General features: G+C 42.0%; 1 protein-coding gene across 2 annotated transcripts in view; it reads right to left on the bottom strand.

Moving 5' to 3' along the window:
• The window catches only part of cdkal1 (CDK5 regulatory subunit associated protein 1-like 1), a 231,760-nt gene that overhangs the window by 20,523 nt on the left and 188,514 nt on the right, over positions 1-22,723 (bottom strand). For both annotated transcript variants that reach the window (XM_059567198.1, XM_059567199.1), the window contains exon 13: positions 959-1,042. In XM_059567198.1, the coding sequence (XP_059423181.1) occupies positions 959-1,042 (84 nt within the window). The remainder of the gene's footprint in view (positions 1-958; positions 1,043-22,723) is intronic.

Genomic DNA, 22,723 nt, shown 5'->3' with positions numbered 1-22,723 from the left:
TGATTTGATATAACATATTATATGATTTGTATAATGTACTATGCATTCATCATAATTCCTTAAGAATACCCTTATGTTTTATAAATACGGGCTTCGTAGAAGACAATGATGTGAGATATTGCGACCTTAGACACTGACACAAAAGGCTCTTTTCTTTTCTTCTCTGTGCTACTTCTCCATTGTTTTCTGTGTAAACACATGCTAATGTCACTGCCAGTGCTTGTGTTTTTCAGTTTCTGACTGTACGGATCTACAGGCTAAACTGTACATTTGCTCTGTTCACAATAAGGATGCTTGTGTTTCTTGGTAGACGTCTGACCCTACAAGCCCCAGACACGGAGCACACATTGAAAAGTACCTTGTAAATTATGATCAAAGCGCTAAATTCTCCAGACAAAAGTGACACTTCTAGAGAAGCATTAGCCTGAAGACAAGCCTGCAACCTTCAAACATCTCCAGTACAGGTGTTCCCGGTCGTATCTGAAGACGTCTGAAGTGCATTTCCACATGGTCAATGCAGCTGAGCTTACAGGAAGACCTCGTGTTTGCAGCTCAATTCCAAAGAACAACAATACATTTAATATATATTTATTTATTTTAACTTAAAAACTCAAATAGACAGGCACTTATTTATTTTTCTAAAAAGAAAATGCTTATGATTTATAAATAATAATTTTTTGTCCAGATCCATCTCATTTTTTAGTTGTGCTCAGGGAGATTTAAAAGTTAAAAGTGAAACTTACTTTAGCGGCTTTCTGACTCAACGTGGAAAGGTTCGGAGTAAAACCAATGCTTTTTATTTTAGTAGAACAGAATGGACCAAATCACTGCACTATCAGACGTCACTGCTGCAGTTCAGCAGATAATAACTGCTAATCCAGAGACTGGGTTCTTATAGTTAACTAAACCTAAACAGATACATCTGAATAAATCCTCTAACAGTATCACAAGCTTGTACCTGCTCGTAGAACTTGTTGTGAGCGACGTAGTGCTGCGAATCGAAGGACTCCTCGGTGACCAGCACACGCTGCCTCTCGCCGATCTGTGAGACGAGACAGAAACACAAACAGTGTCTGTTAATAATGGAGCCGACAGCAAACAGAAGCAGTGATTAGCCTGTAAACAGCTGACATTGGACAGATGCTGTAACAACGAATACATGCATGCTCCAGAGAAACATCATTACTGAGAGCTAACTGAAGGAAATATCAGCGGCTGCAGCAGTAAGAGACGGATGTGTCTGGATCCTGACTATTGTACTGCCACTTACTGCACGCTGATATTATCTTATGATGGAAAATGTCTTCTTTCATTCATGCAGTCACAAAGACACCGTGCATGTATTTAATGGGTTTGAAGAAGCCTTTGTGTGCTGACCAGCAGCTCATTCGACACACACACAGACAGACACGGTGAATAACACATCGATGCACAGAGCGAACACACACGTGTGTGAATCACAGCCTTCACAGGATCACTGGAGACGACGCTGATGTTTCGGTGCGGTCAGCAGAGGTCAAAGGTTAATAACAGCTCCTCCACACTGTTTGTGCTCAGCTCTTTAAACTCTGGAGAAATGACAGGCACTGCAGAAAACCCCAGAAACATTCAAGATGTCATTTCTTCTCCATGACTGACCCTCATCACACACTGCTTCTGTTAGACCAAAAACTCTGAATCACCCTCACATCGACCCTAACCCACAAGCTGTTATATGACTGAACCTTACTGTAACTCATTACAAATGAACAAACAGATGTAGGAACACCCAGAGCTAATTCTGTTTGTAACTTCACTCTTAAAATAATAATCTGCACAGATGCCAGAGAAGAAACATTCTTGGGTCCCCAAATAACCTTTCAGTTCCTAAATACCTTCTTTTTTTTTACTGTAAAGACTCTTTTCTGCATTTGAAAGGTTCCATGGATGTTCAAGGCTCTTCATAAAACTATTGATGTAAAATTAAGAAGCTCTATTTTTAAGAGTGTTGACAAACAGTAAACTTGTCACTTCGATCTGATTGGTTGGTTGTATATTGTTAAAGGATCAAACAAATGTTTTTTTACTAAATGTAGATGTTCCTCAAACAAATCCAGCCTATTGTAAGCTTTAAAAGCTGGAACAGCGTTCTAGAGCAAATGTGCATATGACAGTTAACGGAAGCCATACATTTCTGTTTCTAGTGTCTTAAATATGGATATTTTTTTTTACAAAAACTCATCAATCTGCTACAGGAGGCCTTTCTTCACCCCTGGAGTTGTGTGACCCACTTTTTATGATGGATGGATGCCCTTTATTGGACTTCTTTTGTATAACACCCATTCACTGCCATTATAAATCCTGGAAGGATGTTTTTAAATATAACTCTGATTAGATTAGTCTACAATGGCTTCATGGGCTAATTTTCATTTTTGTGTCAACTATCTCTTTAAAATACTTGTAACGTGGCGGATGACCTTTATGGTGTTTTTGTCATTTTAACAGTCATATTAACACTCAGTAAATGGAAACCTCAGAAGTGAGTGGATTAACCCTATTAACACTGACCAGAAGAATCTCCTGCGGTCTCAGATGAAGTTCATGTGTGTCATGAAAACATGTTTAGAGAGTGCAGGAGAGCAGCGTGAGAAACAAAGCAACCTTTAACCAGGACAGGATCTCGAGAAACACCAGAAAGTGATAAATGAATGCATGGCTCCTCATGATTGATGCATGCACAGTCATTACACAGGAATATCTACAGGTGTCTCTGATGGACTCCACTGGCCTACAGAAGCTTCAGGACGTCAACGGTTCCTCAAAGAGACTGAAGGAGTTCGTCTGAGTCTAGCCGGAGGCGGCGAGGAACACGTCTTGTTAATGTTCAAACACATCACAGACGCACCTCCTCGGGTCCAAGGAGAGCGCACAAGGGGAAAGATGCCCCATACTCACAGAATCAAGCTGTTGACCCTGTTGTTCTGTGAGCAAATTAACCCAACGACAAGCTGCTCTCTTAGCAAAAAGCTGCAACTTATTCACTCACACTCAAAGAGAGAGTTGTTCACCAAACAGTGAACGTTCTCGTGTCATCCGTGTGCTGATCAATCTTCATGCAGCTCTTAATCACAGCCCAGAGCATACCATAACATTTTCCAAATCATTACAATCTTCAGAAGTTATTGTCATCGTGTGATGAAAATGTAAGTACATGTAAGAAATGTAAGTGATTAGTTCAAATACCGCTGAGATCAGAACCAGATCAGGGCTTGAACGAACGATTCATTCCCCGATTCACTTCTCAAGTTCAAAGCTCCTTCTGAATCAGTGAATCTCTGATCAGAACCACTGCAGGACACACGGCTCTCTTCAAACTGCTGTACGCAAAACAGTGTGTGAAAACTCTTCTTGTGTTCCTGGGAAAAATAACTTATAGTAGCATAAGCAGCTCTAATGAAAAATGTAATCTTTAAAAATAATGTAATCTCTAATGAAACCGTATCAGTGGTAGAGTTTCGGCTGAATGAATCCTTAACTGGGATATCTGCAGTGTTCAGACACACTTTCAGTCTTTATGAAGGTATTCTCAGCGCTGATGAGGAAGAGGATGAGGAGGACTGACACATACATCAGAGGAGAGCAGAGAAGATCTCAGCCGAAGAGCGTCCAGCGTGAAGCTCGTTCTCAAACACTCCTCTGGCGTGTGATCACACATGTAATATTCCCTCTCGATTGAGCCTAATCCAGATCGTGAATGACAACATCGACAAATCAAAGGAAGAGCGGGGATTACCATCCTCCCAATCCTGTCATATGAAAGAAAGTGCAGGATGTTTGTTGTGAAATCTCTTCTTGAGTGAAAACACACAGAGCTGGGCCTGGATTAGACTCAAAAGAGAGTAATAATTAGAGCGGTCCAGCACAAACACGATCAGGCAGGGCTTTACACATCACAGCGAACCATCCATCTCTGATTCACACACGGTTACACAACAGAGGTTAAGAAGAGCAGCATGTTTTAACTGATCATCAGTTGGAATGGAATAATCTCAAGCGTTTAGGGTTTGGGACTCTTTCAGCAGAATGGATCGTGTTTGAGTTAGATATCGATTGTTTTCTATATCAAGATGCACTAGATGAATGTTTTTGACCGTTGGTCTCAAGCAGGATGCTTTTGTAAAACTGTGGCGCACAAATATCTCTAGACCTTGTTTCTTCGTTTATTTTGTATAAGTAAAAACTGACTGAACCTGAGAAACGCTGCAGAGCTGAAACAGAAGAAACATCTCGTAGAGTTTCACACAGAAAATGTCACAGCAGTGCATCTTTGACTCCGTTTAGAGTAAAGCGCCTCGATCAGACTGACTGAGAACACAGCCATCATTCTCTGATACACAATATAATTAAAGCCCTTTAATTTAGTGGCTGCCGTTAGCATGACAACCCACCCAGACTTAATGAAGAGCATCAAAAACAAGGACGAAAGAGTACATGAAGAAGTGATTAAAGAAGAGAAACTGAGGCAGAACATCACAGACGAGAACACAACATCACTGATGCATGTGCTATTTCTCCATTACAGCTTAAACCCCACACACTTCACACACAGTCTTACTTTATCCTTAATTACCCATACAATTAACACTATAGAGATACAATTTATTCCTTTTTTTGCTAAGTGTTATAACTTTCTTCATTTATTTGCATGTTTATATTTTATATCCTTCATTTATTCAGTAGAATAAACTAATAATCTTCTATGAGTGTGTGTGTGTGAGTGTGTGTGTTTGTGTGTGTGTGTGTTTGTGTGCATGAGTGTGTGTGTGTGTGTGTGTGTGTGAGTGTGTTTGTGTGCATGAGAGTGTGTGTGTGTGTGAGTGTGTGTGTGTGAGTGTGTGTGTGTGTGTGTGTTTGTGTGCATGAGAGTGTGTGTGTGTGTGCGTGAGAGTGTGTGTGTGTGTGAGAGTGTGTGTGTGTGTGTGTGTGTGTGTTTGTGTGCATGAGAGTGTGTGTGTGTGTGTGTGAGAGTGTGTGTGTGTGTGTGTGTGTGAGTGTGTGTGTGTTTGTGAGAGTGTGTGTGTGTGTGTGTTTGTGTGCATGAGTGTGTGTGTGAGTTTCAACACACTGCACCCCAGCAGATGTGATCGGATGGGTGCTAGTGATTTAGTATCTACATGCAGCACTAAATCATGTGAAGCGCTGATGACTGGACACTCACTGTCACTGCGCCAGTCATTCATCTGGGCACATGCATCGTTGATACAGCTTGCTTTTATAGTTGAAAACAATTGCTGGAGTTGGAAACCCTGTTTTTGGCTCCTCCAATTATAATTGAGTGATGACATCTCTGCAAACAGCTTGGATTGGATCAACTGACGGTGTATAATTCTGTTCATACAACAGCATCTCATCCAGTGGGTGGGCAGAGAAGGAGGTGGGCGGGGCCAATGAGAGGGAGGAACAGGGAATGATGTGGGTGGGATCAGAGAGAGGGAGGGGTGGGGCATGGATTGATGAGGGCGGGGCTAAATCGTTAAAGAAGTGGGGCATACTTTGGGCATGGCTAAATACAGAGTGAAGGGGTTGGTCAAAACAATGTGGGCAAGGTCAGAGAAACAGGGTGGGGCATCAGGACCCTTAAACTGCAGCAGGTATGAGAAGCCAGGGCTGAAGATGACCGGGTGATTCCAGGATAATCAGAAGGCTTCATTAAAGGTGACTGATGTCAGAGAGCTGGTGGGGAAGCGTTGGGTGTTTGCACACGTGGTGAAAACAACAAACTGCCAAAAGCACAGCGCTGCTGACCTGTGCATTACTGCTCAGCACACACACACACACACACACACACACACACACACAATCTATTACCATCTATTACCATCATACAGCTTGACTTTGGAAACTGTTCATGTGTGTAAATGTGCCACAGCTCAAGGACGCCTCAGAAGGACATCAGCGATTAACTCCTTGAGAAGTGAGAACTTGCTCGATCTCCTTCTGTTCTCTCACTCATACAGACGCGGTGAGGCTAATGTGGGCCTGCGAGCGTCTTCAGAGGAGCGCGGAGCGTCCCGTGAATCAGGCGCGGAGCGCTCCAACAGCTTCTGTAATGCAGGATCTCCGTTTTCCTCAAGTCAAACTAAAACACGCCTGTCAGAGCTGGAGCTCTCAGAGATGAGAAGTGTTTGCTTTCTTGAGATCATGAGACGAGAGCTTCCTTCATCATGACTAGAGAAGAGATGCTGCAGTCTCCTCTTTGAAAGATCCTCTCCATCCGTCTCTTGGTATATCATAAAGACTTCTGTGCATAAATACGTCAGGATCTGAGGGAGAACACATCCACAACTCACGAAAGCCTTGAAGCATATTCTGATCAAGAACAAGAGGCTAGAGACCTGTGAATGGATGGTGATGACTCTTTCGCTCGGTCACACTGGCTCTGGGTCACTGCTCAGGAGTCACATGATCAGACCTGAAGCAGGATCTTCTGAAGCACAGAGCTGAGCGTGTGTTTGTTTGGAACGTGCTGCTGCCTGGACATTCGCTCGGACAGTGTGTGTGTGTGTGTGTGTGTGTTTAATGAGGCGTATCATGGCTGACCTGTGTGAGAAGACATGGATCAGTGTCCAGAACAGACACACAACAATGTCACTGAGATTGGGACATATTGACGAACAGCCACCTGGAGGCCGAAACGAAGCTATGCTCCACTGACCGCCAGTTATGTTTTCAAAGTTTGCATTAAATAGTAACATAGTGAAACAGATAAACCATTGTAAGTAAAACACTGAACCATTGGATTGCATTCATATTCCGGCCTCATCTGCTTGCCTATGTAAACTATGCATCATTAATACAATGATTACTGAATTTGATCTTTTAATATTACTCCTTTAAATATGATAAAGGCACTTTAATTGTTTTTACAACATTTGTTGCACTGTTTAATGATTAAAATATTGCAGGGAGTGCTTAATATGGATTGAAAATCGGCAAAATATGCATTTTGTTCACACACCTTTGTTTTATTCTTTTGAGAGGTGATCTAAATATTTGTGGCCATGAAACAGATGGAAAACTGATAGTTTTGTGCTGCAGTTCTGTGGATGTTTTGCCCTCCAGGTCTTCGAGCAGGTCACATGACAAAGTTATCAACTAGGCCTGTATACAGTTCTGACTTAGGAATCAGAGAAGATTTATTATTTTTAAACCCCTTAGCTGTTATAAATTCACTGTAAACCATGGCTTCACAGGGCTTATTGCTTTTATAAATCAGTTAGACCATATATGTAGTAAGGTTTCACAAAGTAAAAGAGCAAATCAAGTGTAATGATGTTAATAAAAACAGTATTCTTCCACCAAACAGTGTAGCTCCTCAGAAACAGCTGTAGTGGTAACAAAGTGGTTGCCGAGCAACACACAGAAGTAAACAAAGGTGAGTGATTGTAGAGTAGTTTACAACAGCTTCAAACGCAGCTCAGCCAATCAGAGTCAAGGAGCGGATCCGCTTTATAACCTTGTATAAATAATGAACACCAAGAAAAAAGTGTGTGTGATTTATTTAGTGAGCGTGTTCTGTGTCCTTTAACTGACACAGACACAAAGAGAATAGAGTATTTCTGAAGGGGAATGGAACATGGACACAGAAACAGCAGCTCTGATACACTACACGAGGAGGAACATCAAGAATATCTATGAGAGAGAAAGTGTGTGTGTGTGTGTGTGTGAGAGAGAGCTGAGAACAGATGACAGATCGACTGACCCCATCCGGACCCTATCAGACCACATCAGCACTGAGCAGAGTGGAATAATCACTCTCCATCTTTCTCACTTTTTCCATTCACTGAAGATTACAGCGGCAGCAGCATGACTGGTGTTTAACTCATTCATTTAACATCCTCATCCTCCTGTAACGGGCACATCTGAAACAGCAGCAGGTATCAGCTCCTGACGCTCACAGCAGACAGGTTCAGTGAACGATCGCTCAGCCCGAGGACGGAGTGACCCTGATAGCAGGGCTATGAACCGCTTCAAGGAACAAGAACGAAAACCGGAAACAAACTAAATTTTTGCAGGAACAGAACAAGAAACAAAATCAAATTTTAGAATTCTGAACAGAATCTAAAATTTGAAATGACCATTGACCGGTTAATAATGTTATTTTATCGTTCCATTTAATATTTGAAATTTGCTGTCAACCAATCACAAATTCCAGAAGTACGTCATATGCAAATGTGACGCTGAAGCCAACGAGTGAAATGTTCGCTCAGTGAACTCATCATAGTGTGAGATGAATCCAACAGATCACACACACCTGCAGCGCTTCTGTTAATCAGAAAACAGAACAACTATAGGATTACATAAAGAGGAATATAGGCATATACACTAAATATATTTCACTTAAATCATGTCGACAGATTAATAAAAAAATTAATAAATTACGGTTCATTGTGACACGTTTCAAAGTTTTCGGAAAGGAAAACGACACAGCAGAGAGTAGGCTCCTAGTTTTCTTTATTTCGCAAAAAAATGATAATTTGAATTACTTTGTAAAAGCTTGACAGCTTTGAATAAAGTCTTGCGTCTGTATAACCAACCAGCGTTAGTATGACCATCGCGCGCACAACATCATTTTGCTTTATTGAAGCCTGTTCATTATCAAAATAAAATAGAGTTAAGGAAACTAATAAAAAGTCAGACTGCTCCGTTGTACAGAATGTGTGTTCATCGTGAGCACATCTCACTGTGCTGATAAAGATGATGCTTTATGTCAATGAAAGTACAATCACTATATAATAAATCATATTTTAGCATCCAGATAACATCGGGAACATGAAAACATTCGGATTCGTGCCAAAGGAGAGATGCAGGCATCAGCTTCAGCGTAAATTAATTTGGTTTTGGATTGAAGTTTTTATAGCCTAAACTTTAGAGGATTTGTTTTGGAGAAAAACTAATAATGTTTGTAAACATTTTGCTTTAGCCTAAAGGCATTTTAGCCTTCATTATTCCAGAAAGTAATAGGGCTAATAAAATGATTTGTTTCTTTCTTTCTTTAGTAGCCTGTATACATTTGGCCAAAATCTAGAAAAGAAGTTGGCTGTGACTTCACCCAGCGGGTAACTGGCTAACGCTACCAGATCTCTCTTTTTTCCTTTTCTTTTTGAGTAAAGAAAATGCTGTACTTTATTATTATTAGGCAAAGAAAATTGTTTTAAAAGAATAAAATTATTAACCGGTATTTCTTCCATCCGAACCAGTTTCAGAACAAGACATTTTCACACATTAAATCTGGGAAACAAACCAAATACTGAGGGAAGTCGTGGCCTAATGGTTAGAGAGTCGGACTCCCAATCGAAGGGTTGTGGGTTCGAGTCCCGGGCCGGCAGGAATTGTGGGTGGGGGGAGTGCATGTACAGTTCTCTCTCCACCTTCAATACCACGACTTAGGTGCCCTTGAGCAAGGCATCGAACCCCCAACTGCTCCCCGGGCGCCGCAGCATAAATGGCTGCCCACTGCTCCGGGTGTGTGCTCACAGTGTGTGTGTGTGTGTGTGTGTTCACTGCTCTGTGTGTGTGCACTTCGGATGGGTTAAATGCAGAGCACAAATTCTGAGTATGGGTCACCATACTTGGCTGAATGTCCTTTCACTTTTCACTTTCAAATACAGCGCTCACGTTGCTGTAAAAGAAATGTAAAAGTGTAGAATAGAAGATCTCAGTATTATGATGACTAATCAGTTGTGAAAAATGTGCACAAACAAAGTGTGTCCTAAACCCATCAGACCCTGTGCTAACAGAAAGACCATGTAAAACAAGGTAAAGCTCTCTCTCATGTCCTTAATATTAAGTCAATTTATTCTATAGAGCTTTATAAAATACAGATTATTTCAACGCAGCCCCACAGAAGACTACAGAGTCATTATTCAGATCAAGTTTGGTTCTCCTCAGGGCGGTTAAATTAATATTACTGATTATTAATTGTCTTTTAAGCATGAACTGAGCGAGTCAATGGTGTCAGTGACATCTGTCAGAAATGTTCAGCATCAGATGAAGATCTCTCCGCTCCGGTGGAGTTAAGCACAGGCCGTCTGTCCTTTAATATCACTCACACACCTTTCTTCTCTCAGAGGCTCACGCTGTTTGCTCTCGGGGTTTATCTCCTCCCCGGCAGGATTAGAGAGGACGTTTCTTAAAAGAAACAAAGCGCTCTGTCTCTGGGCTTGACCTATTGCTCCATCTTTCACAGCTGCGGATGAAAAGCAGAGAACGAAAGCAGATGTTTTGATCAGGATTACACATTCACAGGATTCTCCTCTGCTGGTGTCAGAGCTGACGGAGGAATGACATGAACACGGTCACATTGAGGACACTCATCATCATTCTGTGCTGCTGCTGCATGTAAGTGTGTGAACCGTGAGGAGAAACTGTCCCTAAAAACAGACCGAGCCACTGGAGCCACGTGACACACACAGCATTTGTACAGCAGTGTCACTGTAACCGCAGAAGCGATGGTGAACTGCAAAAACATACCTAAACATACAATTTACTGCAAATTTCCTTGCACAATACTACAAGCTCAAAATACTTTGATCATAGTGCAGGATTTGTGAACTAGTACATTTGGCTGTTCACATCACATAACTAACTTGTGATGTAGTAAGTTTGCTCAGTAGCGCCCCCGGTGCAGCATTGCACTTGAGATGTGAGGCTCCCGAAACTCAGGTCACTATAAAGCACTCAAAGAATTGTAGAGGCAGAATAAAGTGACAAATGTGTTTTTATTGCATGCTTGCTTTTGATTACATTATTGGTTCAGTTTAGGGTCAGTTTAATGTAGGTGCTACATTAATTTTGAATGCAATAGAGCATTTATCTTTTCCATTAATATTGCCACATTTAACTGTTTCAGATAAAACTCAGCACACTATTTAGCAACAGACACTGGACCTTTTGCTTTGAAACTGCTGTGAAACGTCCTACAAGCAATGAAATCTCATTTTGTATCCACAGACTTGTTTTTCGACGACACTGCGCTGTTTAATAAACTAGCATCTATAATGGAGAAGATACTATAGACTAGCTTATAACCACTCGTATGGATGTGCCACTGAAAAGGACCCAGAACAGCATACTTCAGGGTTTGAAACTAAAAGTGACATTTGTCAAGTATGGTAACCCATATTCAGAATTTGTGCTCTGCATTTAACCCATCCAAGTGCACACACAAACCGTGAACACACACACACACACACACACACACACACACACACACACCCCCGGAGCAGTGGGCAGCTATAGATCCAGCACCGGGGAGCGACTGGGGGTTCAGTGCCTTGCTCAAGGGCACTTCAGTCATGAGTATTGAGGGTCTCTGAGAAGATCTGTGATGTAAGATGGGAAAGTTGAAAGTGAAGCAGATGTAAGAGTGGGATTCTTCTGTCTAGACGTCTTTTCATCCTGCCGTAGAGGATTTAGATCTGCAGTTTGCTTTCTCTGAACACTGTTCGAGGGAGCCGGAGGAGGTCTAGGTTCCCCCGAGGGCCTTATCTCCACGGCTCCTGCTAGACCCCAGAGAAACCACCGTCTGCAGAGACAAACCACTTCAGCGCTGCTGAGCATGTGGAAGACAAACACAACTCCCTTCTTCTGAATATGCAGAGCAGCTTCAGGCAGAGAGAAAGCCAGCGTGAGGCTGTAAAATCTGTCCACCACAATACCTGACCATCACAACACAGTAACACTCTCCAATGCTGCACTGGAGACATTCATTAGCACTGAACCGCATGAGCCTGCGAGCTCCAGCAGAGCGAAGCCAGAGCAAACAGCGACTGAACACAGTCTGAACAGTCGTGGCCTAGTGGTTAGAGAGTTTGACTCCTAACCCTAGGGTTGTGGGTTCGAATCTCGGGACGGCAATACCACGACTGAGGTGCTATAGAGCAAGGAACCAAACCCCCAACTGCTCCCCGGGCGCCGCAGCATAACTGATGAACACTGCTCCGGGTGTGTGTGTGTGTGTTCACAGTGTGTGTGTGTGTGTGTGTGTGTGTTCACAGTGTGTGTGTGTGTGTGTGTGTGTTCACTGCTGTGTGTGTGTGTGTGTGTGTGTGTGTTCACAGTGTGTGTGTGTGTGTGTGTGTTCACTGCTGTGTGTGTGTGTGTGTGTGTGTTCACTGCTGTGTGTGTGTGTGTGTGTGTGTGTGTGTGTTCACTGCTGTGTGTGTGTGTGTTCACAGTGTGTGTGTGTGTGTGTTCACTGCTGTGTGTGTGTGTGTTCACAGTGTGTGTGTGTGTGTGTGTGTTCACAGTGTGTGTGTGTGTGTGTGTGTTCACTGCTGTGTGTGTGTGTTCACAGTGTGTGTGTGTGTGTGTGTGTGTGTTCACAGTGTGTGTGTGTGTGTGTGTTCACTGCTGTGTGTGTGTGTGTTCACAGTGTGTGTGCGTTTGTGTGTTCACAGTGTGTGTGTGTGTGTGTTCACAGTGTGTGTGTGTGTGTGTGCACAGTGTGTGTGTGTGTGTGTGTGTGTGTGTTCACAGTGTGTGTGTGTGTGTGTTCACAGTGTGTGTGTGTGTGTGTGTGTTCACAGTGTGTGTGTGTGTGTGTGTGTGTGTGTGTGTGTTCACAGTGTGTGTGTGTGTGTGTTCACAGTGTGTGTGTGTGTGTGTGTGTGTGTGTGTGTTCACAGTGTGTGTGTGTGCGTGTGTGTGTTCACAGTGTGTGTGTGTGTGTGTGTGTGTGTGTTCACAGTGTGTGTGTGCGTGTGTGTGTTCACAGTGTGTGTGTGTGTGTGTTCACAGTGTGTGTGTGTGTGCGTGTGTGTGTTCACAGTGTGTGTGTGTGTGTTCGTGTGTGTGTTCACAGTGTGTGTGTGTGTGTTCACAGTGTGTGTGCGTGTGTGTGTGTTCACTGCTGTGTGTGCGTGTGTGTGTGTGTGTGTGTGTTCACAGTGTGTGTGTGTGTGTGTGTGTGTGTGTTCACAGTGTGTGTGTGTGTGTGTGTGTGTGTTCACAGTGTGTGTGCGTGTGTGTGTGTGTTCACTGCTGTGTGTGTGTGTGTGTGTGTGTGTGTGTTCACAGTGTGTGTGTGTGTGTGTGTGTGTTCACAGTGTGTGTGTGTGCGTTCACTGCTGTGTGTGTGTGTGTGTTCACAGTGTGTGTGTGTGTTCACTGCTGTGTGTGTGTGTGTGTGTGTTCACTGCTGTGTGTGCGTTTGTGTGTTCACAGTGTGTGTGTGTGTGTGTGTGTGTGCTCACTGCTGTGTGTGTGTGTGTGTTCACAGTGTGTGTGTGTGTGTGTGTGTTCACAGTGTGTGTGTGTGCTCACTGCTGTGTGTGTGTGTTCACAGTGTGTGTGTGTGTGTGTGTTCACAGTGTGTGTGTGTGTGTGTGTGTGTGTGTGTGTGTGCTCACTGCTGTGTGTGTGTGTGTGTTCACAGTGTGTGTGTGTGTGTGTGTTCACAGTGTGTGTGTGTGTGTGTGTGTGTGTGTTCACAGTGTGTCTGTGTGTGTGTGTGTGTGCGCTCACTGCTGTGTGTGTGTGTGTGTGTGTGTGCGCTCACTGCTGTGTGTGTGTGTGTGTGTGTGCGCTCACTGCTGTGTGTGTGTGTGTGTGTGTGTGTGTGCGCTCACTGCTGTGTGTGTGTGTTTTCACAGTGTGTGTGTGTGTGTGTGTGTGTTCACAGTGTGTCTGTGTGTGTGTGTGTGTGTGCGCTCACTGCTGTGTGTGTGTGTGTGTGTGTGCGCTCACTGCTGTGTGTGTGTGTGTGTGTGTGTGTGTGTGTGCGCTCACTGCTGTGTGTGTGTGTGTTCACAGTGTGTGTGTGTGTGTGTGTGTGTGCGCTCACTGCTGTGTGTGTGTGTGTTCACAGTGTGTGTGTGTGCTCACTGCTGTGTGTGTGTGTGTTCACAGTGTGTGTGTGTGTGTTCACAGTGTGTGTGTGTGTGTGTGTGTGTGTGTGTGTGTGTGTGTGTGTGTGTGTGCTCACTGCTGTGTGTGTGTGCGTTCACAGTGTGTGTGTGTTCACAGTGTGTGTGTGTGTGTGTGCTCACTGCTGTGTGTGTGTGTGTTCACAGTGTGTGTGTGTGTGTGTGTGTGTGTGTGTGTGTGTGTTCACAGTGTGTGTGTGTGTGTGTGTTCACAGTGTGTGTGTGTGTGTGTGTGTGTGTTCACAGTGTGTGTGTGTGTGTGTGTTCACAGTGTGTGTGTGTGTGTTCACAGTGTGTGTGTGTGTGTGTGTGTGTGTGTGTGTGTGTGTGTGTGTCTGTGTGTCTGTTCACTGCTGTGTGTGTGTGTGTGTGTGTGTGTGTGTGTGTGTGTTGTGTGTTGTTATCCTCACATTTTTGATGTTTATTGTAAAGTGTCCTTGAGCTCTGGAAAGGTACTAAATAAATTAAATGTATTATTATTATTATTATTATAACTGTGTATTTGACAAAGTGTTGTCAAAGGGTAGCACTTCAGTATTGGGAACAATTATTACTTTTAACTAGTAAATTATTATTATTATGCCTTTAGAAATTCTGGCAGTTTAATGGCTAGAAAAATGGCTGGTAGGGACTACAACGAGTTACGTCCCAGGCAGGTTCTGCGCAATCCTCTTCACTAATATTTTCTGTGTCTCAATCGGGCTCAAACTGATAAGCAATATTAACACTGTTGTTTACAAAATAACACTGGAAAGCATTCTGAGGTGAGGGGCGTGTTTAGACGCGCACTAGAGGCGGCACACTGGGCCAGCTGACCAATCACAGCCATGTCACAATATGATGAACACTGATTAATATAGCACGGTTAAAACGTCTGCGGCCCTCATCGTCTGTGATGATGATTTACGAGTGTGTCCTGTCTATACACACACTTCCTTTATGAAAGACAACGCACCCCAACTGCAGATATATGATCTCCTGATGGTGGTCTCGTGTACTTCATGACCTCACGTCTGCAGGGGAACACGCGTGTGTGTGTGTGTGTGTGTGTGTGTGTGAGAGGCTGATTGAGCTGAATTAACAGATGGAAGCAGATGGTGAGGAATGAGAAGAATGGATTTTATGAGGGTCAGAACTAAAGAAAAGCAGATTCCTGTCAGCCCGTTAAACCTCGTGATGGACCGCTGAAGATGGGATTCTCTGAGAAACATGCGGATGTTTGAGGATACAGTGAGATGAGGACGAGACATTAACCCTGTGCATGAACTGTGGTGTGGGTTCATCATTATAGTCATCATTACATCTCCAAACAATGATGATTCAATCATTAACAGCTTTTTTTCAACAAAGTTCAAGCTGCTCTGATCGCTGCAATGAAAATGCTTTGAGATCAAGACCACGGAGCTCCAGAAAGAGCTGTTTTAGCTTGTCACACAGGTTTATAAGTGTGAGTAATGATGGCAGGATGATCAACCATCCCCTCAAGAGCGTGAATCACGGAAGAGAGATGAAAGTTCAGAGAAATCTCAACTCAATCTTGTTTATACTTCAGTTCACTCTCATTTCTATCATGTCAATATTATATACAGATGTCTACAGATGAAACAAAAACAATGAGAAGTGAAGTTGCTGTTTCGGTGCTTGAACAGTTTTTATAATACTGTAGATGACTTCACGATAACGGCTGTCAAAGCAAGTTGCTCTGTTTGGTAATAAGGTGTTGCTAAACCGCTGTGGAACACACGTGGGATTAAACAGAATTAAATCCACATTTGCCAGCACATTAAATGTGTGAAAGCAAACAGATGCTTGTTCAAACACACACTGTGCTGAGATGAGGAGTGTTTCTCTGGCCGCTGGAAACTGAGGCATTCTGGGAGTTCACTTTCCTCAAGGGGCCTTTTAGAAAACAAACATATGCCTCTCTTTGCCACATCTTACATATTGATGATCTAAGCTTCATTTAAAACGTGTACGCTGCTAAACGTCATGTTGAGTCTGACAGCGGGAATCAAAGCATCATCCAACTGACAGATGTCAATCATCTCTCTGTGGATATTTACAGACATCAGCATCAAGGCATTTTTAACGTATAGTTCACCCCTGAATGCACAATTACTGTATTTCTAACCTGTAAGACTTTCTTCTAATAGAAGAGGATGTTTTAAAGAACATTTGGACCTCATTGAGTTTCACTGTATGGGCAAAACAAAATCATTCTTCAAAACATCTGTTTCACCGAAGAAAGTCAGTCCTACGACATGACGGGGAGTAAGTGTGAAACTGTTGTAGGTGGACTAACCACTTAATAATGGCTTTTGAGCCACACAAGACAAACTCATGCAGATCACACAAAGCTGCTGTGTCTCAGAACAGAGCGATAGCATGAGCGGAGACTCTGAAGAGAGAGATCTGGCCAGACATCAAAGATCAGCACCATGTCTCCAGAGCTCAACACACACACCGGACATCATCAGAGGATCGGTCGATCGATCGATGAGAGAGCCACAATCCCCGGCTTTCATCTGCTCAGATCAGACTCACGCAAACACAAGCCTCTCTTTCACTGGACACACAAACTCAACCTGGACAAGAAACACCAGCAGTGTCTTAAAGCCAAATTCAGACACCATATCTGACAGATTTTCAGGACAGTGAAGGACAAACGCGTGCAACTTTGCCTTATGATGTTTAAGCAGAAACGGTGTTTATGTTCAGACAATAGCAGCCGCGGTCGGATGTGCTGCGTGTCAATAGAAACAGTCTTCAGCAGTGGCTCCATAATCAAATCTTACTTGACAGCATTTGCAAATCTGAACAATACTGCATGATGAATGCGGCTGTATTGATGTCCTCCTGGACGAAACACAATGAAGTCTTAAAATCACAGGCTGCTATAGAGTCATAGCTCAACAAAAGCCATAATCCGTCTGTGAAAGCGTCTGCTGTGCTGTTTGAGCAGATGATTATGCTACTGTGGACTAGTTTCAGGGGGCTTTGACATGAAAGGCTTGTTAACCGTGGGTCCAGATGTGCTTGCCCACCCAAAACTCAACATGCCTCGCAGCAGATAAAGCAGAGGACAGTCATATTAGTCTCATTAATACAACATAAACAAACATACAGCAACTCATTCACTCACTGTGACCCGTCGACTGCATTTGAGCTTTAGGAGCGCTTTAAAACTGACTGATGACATTCATCAGCCAGTGACGAACATATATGATATAGATGTCAGAACTCAGGATAAACTCGAGACACTCTGCATGAAATGTGGACGTCTAGACTGAAATAAGCCTGTATGAGAACAGCAGCTCTACTGCTAAATCTGTCGCATAACTAGATAACTTATCAATATCCCTCTTTTTTAATTCTTCAAAGGAGCCAATGCCATAATGCACTGCAACAAGCAAAAAAAAAAGAAAATCTATCAAAGATGGTGCACAAAGACAACTGAATTGTCTCCTAAAACAGAATTATTTCAACACTGAATATTACACATGCAGCTCAAGAGCATTAGAGCCCAGAGAGATCTGAGCTGGTGTCTGATGGGTAGTTTGTTATTAAAGGCTCGTATGATGTGATTTCAAGTTTTCCTTTCTCTTTGGAGTGTTAAAAGCTCTTGGCGCATGAAAAGGGTCTGCAAATTTGCAAAGACTAAAGTCTCAAACCCAAAGAGATATTCTTTAATTAAGTTAAGTCAACCACACCCCACTAAAACGCCTCGTTTAAACACCCCCCCACACGTCTACGTCACTATGTGGAAAGATTTGCATAACAAAGCCCAAATTTTCACGCAAAGAAAGGTGTAACTTTTATTCTCTCTGCCGCTGCCATGTTGTGGAGACGCTGTGTTTCGTTGTGAAAGTGAAGCTTGTTTGTTTATTCTTCCAAAAGAGGACACAAGCAGAAATCAGTGGTTCAGTTGTGTGTACAACACTGTTCTGGAACAGTTCAACCCAAATATTCAGATGTGTGCAGCGCGTTTTATGTAGGATGAAGACGGGTTCCTGTGAGAGTAGCCTACAATGCCGGTGTCTGTTTCTATAAAGTGTGGCAGCTCCAACTTAAAGACAGTCTGACGCTTCTGACTCAGTCTGTAAGTATGTTTTCATATGTAAAGGATTTTTCACTGATGATTCAAACACAAGTTTTGAGCAGTGTAGAGTAGTGCTTGTTTGTCATTTCTCCGATCACAAATAAAAGACAGTATAAGTCATTATAATCAGTAATAATGTCCCCACTGGATGCAACAAATGCCTCGTTTGTAATGGGTTTTATTGGTTTCGTTCTGTGTGCTGGTGTTCTGACTGGGACACACACATCACAGTATGATGAGGGGCGTAACATTTCCCTCACACACTTGAGGTGTTCAGCCAATCACAATGCACTGGATAGCTGGCCAATCAGAACACACCTTGCTTTTCAGAACGATGAGCTTTGTAAATCACAACTTCAATCACACCATCACACAGACGAGTGTGTGTGTGTGTGTAGACTGTCTTGCTGTAGATTCTCCTATCAGCTCACAGTCTCAGGGAAACACACAAAGCTCCAGAGAGAGATAGTTCTCTAAAACAACAGACTAAAGAGCAGAAACAAAACCACACATTTGTAAACCACTGCAGGACGATGAATGTGCCTTCAAACGAGTGGAGCCATGGACAGAGACAGGACACTCGCCTCTTCAGGCAGTGTTTCCAGACATCTAGAGAGCATCACACAAAGATTACCGTTCAAGAGACAAACGAAAGCAGCACCTTGAATCCAATAACACCACTGTGTTCCTGTGTGGAGCGTAACACCAAAATGTCTGAAGCCTCATCTGTGTTTGTTAGAAGAGACAATATTTGAAAATCTGGAATCTGAATATCCAAATATTGAGAAAATTGCCTTTAAAGTTAATTAAGTTCTTAGCAATGCATATTACTATTTAAAAATTAAGTTGTGATATATTTACAGTAGGAAATTTACAAAATATCTTCATAGAACATGATCTTTACTTAATGTCCTAATTATTTTTGCCATAAAAAAAGGTATTGTTGGCTATTGCTACAAATATGCCTGTGCTACTTATGACTGTTTTTGTGCTCCAGGGTCACATGTAATATATAAAGTGTGGGAAACCGTGTCAGTGTCTGTGCTGAAGTGTGTCATGAGTGTGTGTGATCAGAAGAAAAGAGCTGAGATGATCCTGGAGCAGAAGCTGACGCGACAGTAAAACCATTATTCACTCGTTCTCTCAAACATGAATGACTTCATGCAGTGCAAACCTCCTGTGACACTCATGTCTGAACATGACCATCTGATCTGAGAGGTACTGTATGATTCCAGAGAGCTCTGTTCTGCACGTGAATCTATGGTATGATCAGAAGACAAATTCAATGTGAATCTCCAACAGCTGATGTTTAGATGGAAAACAGTAGCCAGGACATGTCTGGAACGACAGAAGCATGAGTAAATGCTGACAGTTCAAGCCACCTAAATGACTAACATCAGTTTCCCACTGATATCTCAGACCACTTCTTATTATTTATTTTTGATCAAGTCCATCACAATCCATCACAAAAAAATGGCATGGTCATTCCTTTACATAGTCCAAAATGTCAGAAGAAAACCACTGCCCATGCATCAACAGGTTAAGCTGTTAATTTATACAGGAGATAGAATCATCATTGAGAAGACATACACATGGATTAGACATTTAATCAAGTTGTAGTAAAAAAGAATAAACTGAATTCACATGAGTCCATGGGTTGACAACAACTGGACATTCCCAAAACATGTGGAGAAAAGCAGCTGATGATACAGTGTTTGAGATATGGCAGTGTCATTCTGAACCTCTTGTAAGGAGTTATGTATGCTCTAGAGATGACTTTGAAATGGATAAGACGATGAGCCAAGTTTTTAGAAGTTAAGATTAGATTAGACCACATCCTCTCCCAGTCGAACGATAAATCAAAATCTGTTAATTTACGATTCCATATATGTTTAATAGAAAGAGGCTTTGCAGTGTGATCATTACGTTTATTATATATTAGAGAAACGGATGGCTGACCAGAGGGTGGTGCGATCCAATCCCATATAGGATGAGAGGAAATGGGGGATGCCCAGGGATCTCCATAGGCCTTGAGAGCAGAGTGTGACTGAAAAGCCAAAATATGATGATGATGCTGGTAAACACAACTTGGTTCTTAATTAGAGTCCTTGGTTATTATATCACCGCATGTGTTTATGCCCAATGTAGAATAAGAGGTCTGGACAAATGGCCGATTTCCTCATAAAAAATGTAAGTTGTGCCATAAGGGTGTGTTGTTACACAATTTGAAAGGTCCTCACATCAGACGTTCCACTCTTTTCCAGATCCTAATAGAATTGGCCACAAATGGGCCAAATTCATATTTAACATTTATATTTCCTGTGCCAGCAAATAGAATATCTTGGAGCTTATGTGGTTTAACCTTGTCAGCTTTGATTACTCTCCATGAAACTTTAGATTGAGGATCAACCCAAATATTAAGGGCCTTAATAATATTTCAAAATTTGGCACAGCCAATCCTCCTGGAAGTATAGGACGCTGCGATGTGAAGTTTTACTCTGGGTCTCTTACCATTCCAGATAAACTGCGAGAGTATGGAACTGATCTCCTTAAAGTAACCTGGAGGAGCTTACTTAATTAAAGTTAACTAAGGCGAGGTAACAACTTTATTTTGAAGGTGGTGATTTTGCCTTGAAGAGAGACTTTAAGATTATTCCATCTTTGAGTATCACTCTTGATCTTGACTAACATGTTATTAAAATGGTTTCTGGCAGTATTATGAATCTCTTTATATATGGTAATACACAAATAGATGAAAGAGTCTTTAATAGTTGACCTACACAGAATCCTCGCTTTGCACACGTCATCATTTCCTTCAATATTTGAGGGTCTACATCACAAGATTTATTAATTTCGAGAAACTCCTTTATATGATCTTTTAGCGAATTAATAAATGTCTGATTATTTAGTAATGATGTGTTAAGATGCTATCTAGGGGCCTTTGTCTTAATGTTGGAAAGTTGAACATTACATAACACTGCAGAGTGATCAGACAATACAATTGGTAATATAGAGACAAAAGAGTTAGATGAAATTAGAGATGGGCTGAGAAATATGTCATCTATCCTAGATAAAGTCTTATGTCTGTTAGATAAAACGTGAAGTCCTTTGATGTAGTATTCTGGATTCTTTAATTTCTGTGATAAATTGATTCAATAACTAAGATGATGGGTTAGTTGTAGTATCAGGGTGAGATTTATCCAGTGCAGGATTTAAGACAGCATTAAAATCTACTCTCTAAAATCTAGCAAATCTACTCTCATTATCGACTATAAGCTCATAACCTCATATCGACTAAGATAAGCACCCCTTTCATTTTATTATGAGCACGAGAAGGCTTCCAGTTTGTAATACTTGTTTTGAAAATGTGTCACATCACATTGTTTTAAATGGGACTCTTGTATAGGGCACAGGAAATCGATTTACGGTGCAAATATTCTAATACGGGTACGCTTAATAGGAGAATTTAGGCCATTCATGTTCAGTGATGATATATTTAGATTATGCATTGTGTGCTCCCAATGCCAAGGTTATGTATAAGTGAATCAACACAAAAGCAATACCATACTGCCAGTAACATGTAGACGTTATATATATCCTAGATACCAATCCACCTAGATGCATAATCCTTTTAAAGAAAATCAATCATAATAAATAAAAGTATTGATGTCTGTTAAAGGGCATAGAAAAAAAAAACAAGAAAAAGGAACAATAGACAACTATGTACAAAATCCAAAGCAGACCGCACATAACCGAGAGTGTAGGTCTACATAAACAAAAGAAACACATGCTGATGCGGGACCAGTCCACTTCAATGCAAGACATGGCCCCCAAAAACACCCAGTGAACCAAAAACTTAATAATCCAACCTGCTCTCAATCAGCTCGAAAAAAATAAAATAATGAATATATATATATATTTCAAAAAATATATATATATAAAATCAGTCATTATTATTTACCAACCAGTGGACGAGCATACAGGACAAGGGCAAGATTCCAAGAAGAGATTAAGAAGTGTCCATGGCCATATTGCTATTGTCCTCTTCAGGGCAGTTAAGGCTGATTTATACTTCTGCGTCATTGTCCGTGTTGACGTCCAGTACACACTCAAACCGCTGGTGTGCAGCGTCCACGAGCATGTTGCTGGTGTAACCCGCAGACCACGACAAAAGCCGAAGAAGAAGAGGCTCATTGGAGAAGTATTATAGCCATGATGTAAATATGAAAATATAAAAATGATATAAATAAATATCAAATCATTATATAATGATTTAAAACAACTAAAAGGAGATAAACCAACAAAACTTCAGTAACTTGCGTAAGTAACTCAGTTAAGAATTGGCGCACTGTTGGATTTTTTGAGGGGTGCACATCAGGTTACAGCGTAGGCTACGGTTTAGGATGTGCGTCTATGCGTATGCTATGGCGTAGATGGGACAAAATAGGAGCGTGACATTGTCCTGTGTATATTTTCACCTGTGTGTCCTGCCGAGCACCCTTCAGGATTGGTGACCTGTCATGCCATCTTAGTACACAGAAGATGGGAGTATTTGGCCAATCAGAGTTTTTCCTTCCGTCATACACGCGATGTGCCCGGTCAATCTCGATCTCATGGCCTTTTAAGTGAAGGGATCCACGTGGAAGGTTTAGCCCTGAGGAAGCACCACCAACGTTATTTCTCCTGCGCCTTTCTTCAATGTCCGTCATTTTTTTCG

This window comes from Carassius carassius, chromosome 15 (assembly GCF_963082965.1).
Source record: "Carassius carassius chromosome 15, fCarCar2.1, whole genome shotgun sequence".
Lineage (NCBI taxonomy): Eukaryota > Metazoa > Chordata > Actinopteri > Cypriniformes > Cyprinidae > Carassius > Carassius carassius.
The sequence above is the reverse complement of the archived record's forward strand: the minus strand, read 5'-3'. Positions and strand labels throughout refer to the sequence as shown.